At 40.8% G+C, this 11,045-nt stretch overlaps 3 protein-coding genes across 3 annotated transcripts; all 3 read left to right on the top strand.

Moving 5' to 3' along the window:
* Positions 1-299: 299 nt before the first annotated feature.
* ETH_00003500 (N-ethylmaleimide-sensitive factor, putative) lies at positions 300-1,827 on the top strand (the record flags this gene model as incomplete). The annotated part of the gene is made up of 4 exons (XM_013379473.1): positions 300-411; positions 929-1,060; positions 1,277-1,361; positions 1,754-1,827. Coding segments are annotated over 4 exons (403 nt in total), but the record flags the coding sequence as incomplete, so codon positions are not given.
* A 3,487-nt stretch (positions 1,828-5,314) lies between these two features.
* Positions 5,315-7,110, top strand: ETH_00003495 (uncharacterized protein; the record flags this gene model as incomplete). The annotated part of the gene is made up of 5 exons (XM_013379472.1): positions 5,315-5,409; positions 5,641-5,699; positions 6,051-6,178; positions 6,912-6,946; positions 7,047-7,110. 5 exons carry the CDS (start codon positions 5,315-5,317, stop codon positions 7,108-7,110), a joined length of 381 nt encoding a protein of 126 aa, XP_013234926.1.
* Positions 7,111-8,980: 1,870 nt separating this feature from the next.
* Positions 8,981-11,013, top strand: ETH_00003490 (uncharacterized protein; the record flags this gene model as incomplete). The annotated part of the gene is made up of 3 exons (XM_013379471.1): positions 8,981-9,749; positions 10,201-10,888; positions 10,959-11,013. 3 exons carry the CDS (start codon positions 8,981-8,983, stop codon positions 11,011-11,013), a joined length of 1,512 nt encoding a protein of 503 aa, XP_013234925.1.
* Between the last annotated feature and the right edge of the window lie 32 nt (positions 11,014-11,045).

Below are 11,045 nucleotides of genomic sequence, written 5' to 3'. Positions count from 1 at the left end.
GATGGCTAGATGGCTAGCTGGGTGGGGAGCTACATAGCTAGCTGGATGGGGAGCTGGATGGGGAGCTAGACGGCTCCCTAATAAGGCCCCTCTAAACCCTAATGGCAGGCCCGACGAAACACGGGAAACCCTAAAAGAGGGGTTTGCACTTGGGGTTTGGGCCATGGGGTTTGGGCTATGGGGTTCTGAGAAACCCTAAAAGCGCGTCTCGCACCTGGGGTTTCGAGAAAACCTAAAAGAGTGCTTTGCGCCTGGGGTTTTGAGAAACCCTAAAAGAGTGTTTTGCACTTGGGCTTCAGGTTTTCGAACTTGGCGCTGCAGGCGCTGCTGGTGCTGGTGAAGAAGCAGCCGCCAAAAGAGGGTTCGAAGTTGCTGGTGATGGCCACCACTTCCGAGCCCGAGTTCATCAGGGTTTGTTTTTCATTCTTTTTATTTTTTCATCTTTCTCACTTTTTGAATCTTTCCGGATCTTTGTGGATCTTTTTTGGGTCTTTTTGGAGACTTTTTGTTCCTTTTTTGCCTCCTTTTTGTTTTCTTTTGTTTTCTTTTGTTGGTTTTCTTTTTCGGCTTTTTCATGGGATTGCGGGGGTTTTGGGGACTCCGGCTTCAGCCCCCAAACCCTAAACCCTAAACCCTAAACCCTAAACCCTGGTTTTTCGAGGGTTTTCTCGACTGTGGATGAGTGAAACCCTTTTTGAGAGAATAAATATTAACTTAATTATTTTAAATATGATGGACTTTCCCTTTAGATCTTTTTCGTGAATTACACTAAAACAGCGTATCTGTCTTCAATTTTTTTGATTTTTCGCGAAATAAAACCCCCAAACCCCCGCAAAACCCCTCAAACGTTTCCCTTTTCTCAAATACACCCAATTAGTGTTTAACTCGCTCCTATTTCGCTTTTATTTTTCTTTTTTTTGAACTTCAGGAGTCCGGAATTGCAAAGGCCTTCAACGTTTGCCTCGACGTACCCCCCCTTAGGGGCCCCCAGGAAATCGCGGCGGCGCTGCGGGAGCACAGCGCAGACCGCTACGAGTTTCCGGAGGAGGAGATTCAAAAAGTAATTAATTAATTAATTAATTAATTAATTGAATTAATTAAACTAATTAAACTAATTAAATAATTAATTAAATCAATTGCTTATTTGGTGGAGCTAGCTAGGCGAGAAGCGCCGCGAAAGGCCCGCGGTGAGCCGGGACGCGCAGCAGCCAGCGACGCCCAATTGTGAGGGTTTAGGGTTTAGGGTTTAGGGTTTAGGGTTTGGGGTTTGGCGCAGATCTGCCAGTCTGGGGTCCTGGATAGCATCCCGATAAAGCAGCTCATTATGGTCACAGAAATGGCGGCAGAGAAATGCAAACCAGGTAAATAAATAAATAAACAAATAATAAATAAATAATAGTAAATAATAAATAATTATTAGATAAATAAATAAATAAGTAGTAATTATTTATTTATCCAGCTGGTCATGTGCGTCGAATTCATAAGAGACTGGTGTTCTCAGCGCCCCCTGGGATGGTTTGCGCGCTCCAGGGTTTAGGGTTTAGGATTTAGGGTTTAGGATTTAGGGTTTAGGGTTTAGGGTTTGTGGCTGTGCGCTAGGTAATTAGCAATTGTTCCTATCCTCTTGAAGCCCTTAAAGCGGCGAGACAAACTAGATTATTTATTCATCGATTTATTTCAATTTTAAATTAATTTTAAATTTATTTTCATTTTTATTTTTATTTTATTGTTATTTTAACTTTGTCTTCTTCAGGTTCAATCGACGCAGAGACATTCATAAGCTGCTTGAGCGACTGCGGCCTCGACAACTTTTCTCAATTCCATTAAATCCATTTAATCCATTTAATCCATGTAATCCATTTAATCCATTTAAATCCATTTAAATCCATCTAATCCATTTAGATCCACTTCACCCAATTAGTGCCTTTGGCCCAATTTAACCCCCAAAACCCTAAACTAGGGCCCACAAGGGGGCCCCCAGGGGCCCCCCCAGGGGGGCCCCCAGGGCCCCATGGGGGCCCCTTGGGGATTCCAGAAAGCCTTCAAGAGGCCCCCGGGGGCCCCCTGGGCCTTTGAGAGGTTTTAGAGGGGCCGCCGAGGAGCGCTCAGGGCTCTAAAGATCGCTAATGGGGCCCCTTGGGGGCCCCTTAGGGGCCCCCTTTGGGGCCCCTTAGGGGCCCCATGGGGGGCCCCATTTGGGGCCCCAAAAAGGACCCTAGAGGGGCCCCTGAGGCCCCTCCAAGGCAGCTTTAGAGGCCCCTGAGGTGCCCCCAAGTTCCGTTATTATCCAAAGGGTTTCCTTTTTAGTACCCTTTGGGGCCCCTGGGGGCCCCCAAGGGGTGCTAAAAAAGGGCCGTGGGGGCCCCTGCTGCTGGTGGCTGGAAGCGTCAAATTGTTTTCGCAGTTAATTTGCTGTGTACGTACACCTGAGCTGCATGCATGTAAATGCAATAGGGGAGTAGTTTAGAAAGTATTTTGCAAAAAGAAAAGTGTAAAAAGTGGGTCTTTATTGACATTTAAACTGTTTCTTTTTTGGTTCTTCTTTGCTGTTTTTCTCTTTTCCTGATAATATATTCATAATTTCATTTTTATCTTTTTCTTTAATCCTTTTATTCACCTTTTTATCATTCCTTTTTAAGGACAAATGCGCACACGTAAGTGTGGCCAGTGCTTGCGCTATAAGAGAAGTACAAATGGAGAGACTTGGGCCCTTTTAGATGAGTTTGAATTTAAAATTAATATTTACTTTCATTTATTTAAATTTTAAAACTAAACGAGTCCTGCTGCTGTTGTTCGGTGCGGTGTATGTACACCGCGCGCCGGTGTGCGTCTCTCTCTGTGGCTCGAAACATTTTTTCTGGGGCTCGAATGGCTGAAAACGATATTAAATTAACTAAATGAATTAAATTAAATGAATTAAATGAGTTAAATTGATTCAAATTAATCCGCAAATTTCCTTTCCTTTCCTCCCGCGACTGCGGGAGCTCCACATACACCGCGAGCGACGCGGCGGTGACCTCGGAGGCGGAAAAAGAGTGGAAATAAAGAAATGGATTCAATTGGGATTTAAAAGCAAAGAATTTGAATTAATTTGAATTGACTTGAATTAATTTGAAGAATTTGAATTAATTTGAATTAAAAAGACAAAAAATGGAACTTATTTGAATTTCAAGACTTGAAAACGCCGAAAGCGGGAAGCCGCTGCAGCTGCAGCCGCGCAGCTTCTTCGGCCGCAGCCACATCCGCTGCTTTTATTTGGTTTGTTTTCGAAAGATTGGAAATAAATGTACCATTTAAGAATAAAAATTTCATTTTTTAAAAAAAATTGCATTTTTGGCACAATATCTGGACTCCTGGGAGCTGCGCAGCTTCTGCTGCACACCGCTGCACCAGCTGCTGCCCCGCGCGCGGCCTTTCGCGGCGGAAATGAAAAGAAAGTTTGAAAATAGAAGAAATGAAAAGGAAAGAAAAATAAAAAGTGAAAAAAAGTTCCGTTTGGGTCTTTGTTGCGCCCCGGCGAGGTGTCTGTACACCTCGGACCCGCAGTCCCGCTGCGGTGTACATGCGGCTGTTTCAGCTCGTTTTTTTGCATTTCTTTTTAATTCAATTTATTTATTTAAATGTTTTTCGTTTTTAAAAGGCTATAACTCCAAAAAAGCCATTAATTAACACAAAAAACACAGGGCCCCCCATAATGAAAAGCTCCATCAACACAGAGCCGCCAAGGTAGGCAGCAGCAGCACCACCTTTGCTGCTGCAGCTTCCTTTTCAAAACAAATCAAAAAGTCCTTAACCCCCCCTCTGCTGCTGCTGCTGCTGATGCTCCTGTTACTGCTGCTGCTGCTCTTATTGCTGCTGCTGCTGCTGAGGCTCTTGTTGCTGCTGCTGGTTTTTCTGCTGCTGCTGCTGCTGCTTCTAGGGTCCCTGCGCCTCCTAGTGCCCAGCATCCCCGCAGGTGGGTTTATTTATTTATGTTATTTCCCTTTAATTTGTTTCCAGTTTTTCGTTTTTTTATTTTCAAAAAATGGATTCTCCAAAAACAAGAAAAGCCCCTATTCTCTTTCCTTACCAGGAGCTTTCTTTCTTTTAATTACTTCATTATTTGTTTATTTATTTATTTGTCAAAGTTACTTTTGTTCCTTCCTTTGCACGATATATTTATTTATTTATCTATTGATATATTTAATGAACCAGTTCATTATTTATTATTTATTTATTATTTATTGTTCTATCCATTAATTTATAATTAAAATAACTTGCGCATTTATTAATTCATATTTTTTCTTAATCCGATTTATTTGCACTTCTTTGTCTTCTTCTCCCCTTATTTATTTGTTATTTTTTTATTTATTTATTTATTAAAGTTTAGACCATTAATTAATTAATTAATTAATTAGTTAATTAATTAATTAATTAATTAATTACTTTATTTATTTATTTGTTTATTTATTTGTCATTATTTTATTTTTAATTGCAGTCCCTCCGCTGCGTCTAAACTGCGCGCCTTGGCGAGCGCCCAAACAGGTTTGCATTTGCCCAAAAATGAAAATAAATAAACGAATAAAAATAAATAAATAAATTAATTAATTAATCAATTTGAATAAATATAAATAAATAAATTAATATAAATAAATAAATATAAATTAGTAAATATAAATAGATAATAAATAGATAAATAGTTACAAACGAAGTAATGAATTTCAAAATCCGTTTATTAATAAACCATTTTTTAAATCAATTATTTTTTTGCTTTTTTATTGTAAAAACCCAAAGATAAAATGCACTTTTTTGATAACTATTCCTTCATTCGATAATTGATTTAATCAAATAAAATGTAACGAATTAATTAATTAATTAATTAATTAATTAATTATCTTTTCAGAGTGTTTGAGACTTTTGGAGGCTTTGAATAGAGAGCAAAGAGAAACTCGCCGGAAGCTGCAGGTACACCTGACGGGGTGTACAGACACCTGGTGCATGCATGCAAAAAACAGGAGAAACGGATTTAAATGTCAACTTAATTCATTTAAAACTTTAAAATGAATTCATTCTTTTTTGATTTCTATTTCATTTAACTTCCAAAAAAGTCCTGAAAAAAAAGCAGCAGACTTCCTTTTTTGGTTCCTCTTCCAGTTTTTCTTCTTTTGCATTTCTCGTTTCAGTTCTTGAATTTTCCACCAATTCTTCTCGATTTAAACCAATTTAAACCGATTGCAAACTAATTTAATTCAATTACAAGTTAATTTAATTCAATTTAATTCAATTTAATTCAATTAAATTCAATTTAAATCTATTTTGACTTTAAATTCAAAAAATGTTCTTTAAATTCCTTTTCCAGGTTGAGTTCCGCCGATTGCTGGTTTCGTATTTGAGAGAAAACAAAAAATGCGTCGAATACTTCTTGGCCACGTACGTTCAGGTGTACATACACCTCACCTTGCTGCTACTGCTGCTGCTGCTGCTACTGCTGCTGCTGCTGCTGTTGCTTCTGCTGCGGCTGCTGCTGCTCTTGCTGAGGCTAGAAGTGAGTTGGGAATGACTCTTTTGTTTCCTTTTTTGTTTTTGCTGCTCTATTGAGCACTCCGTACACTCCAGCTGCTGCTGCTGCTTCTGATGCTGCTGCTGCTGCTGCTGCTGCAGACCCCCCGGCAAGCGCCTTTTCTACGAGCACACGCATAACTACTTGCAGCTAAATCCAGGTAGCTGCTGTTTGCTGCTGCCAAAATATCATTTTGAAAATAAAAATATTTTTAATTAAAATAAAAGGTTTAAAATTAAAAGATCAAAACAAAGCAAAAGAAATGAAATCAGCAGCAGATAAACAACAGCAGCAGGAGCCTGACAGTTTCACCTGCTCCCGAATCTGAATAATTAGCCACTGCTGCCGCTGCTGCTGCTGCTGCTGCTGCTCTTTATTCGCTTGCTGCTGCCGCTTCGCCTTTCCTTCTGCTGCTCCTTTGCACCCTCCCCCCCCGTGCCCCCCACCTCCACCCCCCCTTTCTGCTGCTGCTGCTGCTGCTGCTGCTGCTGCTGCTGCTGCTGCTGCTCAGGCCTGCGGGTGGAGGGGGCGGAAGCTGCTGCTCTCGCGGACTTCGCGGGGGCCAGCGGCTCCGAACTTCGCCAAAAACTGCAGACGGCCTTTCGCGGCCTTCAAGAGGCCTACGCCCTCAAGTTCACAGTGAGCAGCTAGCTAGCTAGCTAGCTAGCTAGCTAGCTAGCTAGCTAGCTAGCTCGCTGGCTAGCTAGCTAGGTTGGCTGGCGAGCCAAATAGACAGCTAGCTAGTTATGTAGCTAGCTGCGTGGGTGGCTGGCGAGCTAGTTGGGCCACCCGGTGGGCTAGCTAGCTAGCTAGCTAGCTAGCTAGCTGAAGAGGTGCTTGGCCAGCTCCTCAGGACGAGAGTTAGATAGCTAGCTAGCAGACCTTCCATGAAGCGCTTCGAATAACGGGAGGGTTGTTGGATGGCTAGCTAGCTAGCACAGATGACTGCGCAGCTAGCTAGCTAGCTAGCGCAGATGACTGCGCAGCTAGTTAGCTAGCTAGCTATATAGATACCTAGCCAGATATCTAGCTAGCTAGCTAGGCCGGCGGCCCGCTAGATAGCCGAATGGGTAGACGACTATCTGGCTGTGGTCTATGAATCTGCCTGTAGCTAGCTAGCTGGTTAGCTAGCTAGCTAGCTAGCCAGCTAGCTAGCTAGCTAGCCACGCAATTGATTGGCTAAGAAGCTACCCAGGTAGCAAGCTATCTGACTAGCAATAGGACCCGCCAGCTAGCTGCAGCACTATCTAGCTGGCTGCGCACAAAGCTCTATAGCCAGCTACCCGAACAGCTAGCTAGCTAGCCAGCTAGCTAGCTAGCTAGCTAGCTAGCTAGCTAGCTAGCTTATTTGTTAGCTGTTTGTGTGGCGCAGCTGCAGCGCCTCAACGCCCTGCAGGAGCTTTGCATGTGAGCCGAAAGCGGAGTGGCTTTGTTTGCTTCCGAAACCCTAAACCCCAAACCCTAAACCCTAAACCCTAAAAAAGGGTTTGCGGCTGCCTGCGCGCAGGCTGGAGGGAAAGTTTAGGGCAATTGAACATGAGCTGCCCCCAGTGAGGCTTTTAGGATTTTAGATTTTAGTTTTATTTGATTTTTAATTGAATTAAATGATTTTAATTAATTTATAACTTATGATCATTTATTAATTTGACCAGTCACTAATTCGCCTTATCGCTTGATTTATTTATTTAATTATTTATTTGTTTGTTAATTAATTAATTAATTAATTAATTAATTTATTTATTTATTTATTTATTTATTTATTTATTTATTTTTATTGTTCATTATATAGTACTTAATGGATTGATTTAATTCATTAATATTTAATTCATTTCTTTATGAATCCATTTCCTTCTAATGCATTAATTTAAAGTCCATTTATCTTTGAATTAAACAACTATTAATTAATTAATCTTTTAGTTAATTAATTTATAATTCATTAATTCATTTAATTAATCAATTTCAAATTCATTTATTCATCCATTAAATAAAATTTCATCTTTAATTTTAAAATTAAAAACCTGAAATTCAAATGAAGTCGCCAGTGGCCCTTGGGGTGTACAGACACCTGGGAGCGGTGTCAATCTTTTGCGCGTTTTTGTCGATTTGGTTCAATAAAGGCGAACCTGGGTTTTTTTAAGTGCAAATTTTTGTTTATTTTAATTAATTTAATTAATTTAATTAATTCACTTCTTTAAATTTGCAAAATGCGCAAAAAATGAAGCAAAAATGCCAAAGAAAGACTTTTCTTCGCCGCCTTCCGCCTTTGTCTCCTCGCCAATTCATACTTTCGTCATTTTTTATTTTCCTTTTTATTTATTTAAAATCTTTTTCTTTTTCTTTTTCTTTTTCATTCCCTTTGCTCTTTTCATTTTTTAAATCTTTTTCTTTTTTCTGTTTTCTAAATCTTTGCCTTTTCTTTTTTATATCTTTTTCTCTTTCTTTCGTTCTTTTTAAAATCTTTTTCTTTTTATTTTACTTTTTTTGTTCTTTTAAATCCATTTCGCGTTCTTTATTTTTTTAAAATCTTTTTCCTTTTTGCTTTTTAGGAAGCTCGAAAGGAATTTGAATTGAACTGTTGGAGAAGATTAAAACACACCAACTGGTCTGTCTTCTGTCTTTTTTATTTATTTCCTTTATTTATTTATTTCGTTTATTTTCTCCTTTATTTATTCTTTATTTATCTCTTCTGTTTATTTATTTTACTTACTTTATCCTTTATTTATTTTCCTTATTTATTTCTCTCATTTGTTTATTTTGTTTATTTTCTCCTTTATTTATTTTCTTTATTTCTTTTATTTACTTTTTCCTCCATTTATTTTCTTTATTTACCTCATTTATGTTTTTTATTAATTTGTCTCATCTATTTATTTTTTTCACTTTCTCCTTTATTTATTTTATTTATTTTCTGCTTTATTATTTTATTAATTTATCTCCTTTACCTATTTTCTTTATTACCTTCTTTATTTATCTGCTGTATGTCTCATTTTTATTTTTTTTTTTTATTTTTCTTATTTGTCTCCTTTGCCATCTTCCTTTTTATTTTATTTTTCTTCTCTCTCTATTTTATTCGCCTTCTTTATTTATTTTATTTATTTTTCTTCTATTTATTTTATTGCCTCTTTATTTATTTCTTTTATGTTTCTTTTTGATTTATCCATTTGATTTATTTTATTTATTTATTTCCTTTTTTGTTTCTTTTATTTATCTCCTTCATTTATCTCTTTTAAAATCCTTTTTTATTCATTCTCCTTTCTTCCCCTTTATCTCTTTATTTTTATTTCTTCATTTCTTTATTTCTTTATTTCTTCATTTCTTCATTCCTTTTTCTCTTTTCTTTTTTCTTTATTCCCTTTTTCTTTATTTCTTTTTTCTTTTTTTTTCTATTTTTGTTTTTCTTTTTTTATTTTTCCTTTTTTTTTTATTTTGGGGGCACAGCAGCAAATGCCAGTTGAGGTGTATGTACACCTCAGGTACGCCTCGCTCGAGGCTTTGTTGGCTTCTTCTGCTGCCACTTTTACTTCTTTTCCAGAATCAAATCAAAAAGAAGCCCCCCATGGAGTTGCACAAGAAGCAGGCTGCGCCAGCAGCAGCAGCAGCAGCAGCAGCAGCAGCAGCAGCGGGAGGGGGGAGCATGAGGGCGCGGACGGCGCCGCTGAGGTGTCTAGGCAGCTCTTTAGGTTTTGGGCCTGCTGTACTGACACCTCAGGCCAAGTGCAGCAGGAGCAGCAGCAGCAACAGCAGCAGCAGCAGCAGCAGCAGCAGCAAGTCTCTTCAGACTCTGTTTACACTCTGGCTGTGCCGCAGCCGCGTCTACCATCTCCCGAGCTAAGCTTATCTGCAGCAGAAGCCCCAGCAGCAGCAGCAGCAGCAACAGCAGCAGCAGCAGCAGCACAACCACCAGAATCGGGTGCAGCAGCAACAACAACAGGAGCGGATGCAGCAGTAGCAGCAGCAGCAGCAGCAGCAGCAGATTCGAGCACGAGTTTCGGTCTGCAGCAAAAAGAGCTGAAGCCTCTCGCCAGATCGGAACGAGGCCATGCAATTAGAAGCAAAGCCAGCAGCAGCAGCAGCAGCAGACACAGCAGCAGCAGCAGCAGCAGCAGTAGCAGCAGCAGCAAAGCGACCTCAACAGCAGCAACAGCAGCAGCAGAAGCAGCAAAAAGGAAACCGCGAGAAGCAAAAAGAAGCAAAGAGGCAACTGCAGCAGCAGGTCAGAAAGGCGCAGACGAGGTGTATGTACACCCCAACAAAAGACTTCAAAAGACTTTTAAAACATAAGAAGATTTAAATGGTTTTTATTATTTGATTTCTTTTATTTCTTTGATTTACTCTAATTTATTTTAATTTATTTTTTTTATTTTTATTTCGTAAAAGAGACGATAAAAAAAGAGAAACAGCTGCAGCAAACGCAGTGTACATACACCCCAACGCCCGAGCACAGGCCCCCAGAAAACATAAATAAATAAATAAATACATGAATAAATAAATATATAATAAATAAACAAATAAATAATGAATAATTATTTATTTATTCAATTAAATAATTAAAATTTCGATAATTAAATGATTGAATAAAGAAATGAGATATAAAAGGCGAAAGAAATAAATCAAAAGAGCTGCAAAAGTGGAGTTTCCTGCCTTGACTCTGTGCTGCGCTGCAGCAGCACGTGTGGCTTCCCCCACAGCAGCAGCAGCAGCAGCAGCAGCCGCTGCAGCAGCAGCAGCAGCAGCAGCAGCAGCAGCAGAAGCAGCAGCAGAAGCAGCAGATGCTGAGGGGAATTCGGGGTCCCCACAAACGCCCCTGTTGCCTCTGCTGCGTGGGAGCGGCGCTGTAGTGGACACAAAGACAACCAGCAGCAGCAGCAGCAGCAGCAGCAGCAGCAGCAGCAGCAGCAGCAGCAGCAGTAGCAGCAGCAGCAGCAGCTTTGCTGCTGCTTCGCCAAAAGCAGCAGCAAAGCACAGCCACCAGGAAAGGGAGAGGCAGCAGCAGCAGCAGCAGCAGCAGCATTCCCACTCCCAGAACCAGCAGCAGCAGCACTACCACTACCAGTACGTGCAGCAGAAGCAGCAGCAGCAGCAGCAGCAGCAGCAGCAGCAGCAGCAGCAGCAGCAGCCACCTCCTCTTAGGGTTGCCTCTCCCCCCCCTCTTACTCCAACAAAGCCGCCCCTCTATGCCCATGACCTGCAGCACAAGCAGCAGCAGCAGCAGCAGCAGCAGTGGCATTATCAACAGCAGCATCACTACCAGCAGAACTACCAGCAGCAGCAGCAGCACTACCCGCAGCAGCAGCAGCAGCAGCAGCAGCATTCCCACTCCCAGAACCAGCAGCAGCAGCACTACCACTACCAGTACGTGCAGCAGAAGCAGCAGCAGCAGCAGCAGCAGCAGCAAAGGACTCCACGGGCATGGTCTCTTCAGCAACAGGGGCTTCAGCCTCCCTGTGGCTTCCCTGGCGAGCCTCCTGCCCTCCTAAGTGAGCAACAGCAGCAGCAGCAGCAGCAACAG

This window comes from Eimeria tenella, genomic scaffold, assembly GCF_000499545.2.
Source record: "Eimeria tenella Houghton genomic scaffold, Eth_scaff326, whole genome shotgun sequence".
In the NCBI taxonomy this organism is placed as follows: Eukaryota; Apicomplexa; class Conoidasida; order Eucoccidiorida; family Eimeriidae; genus Eimeria; species Eimeria tenella.
Note: the sequence above shows the minus strand (reverse complement) of the source record. Positions and strands in the feature narration are given on the sequence as shown.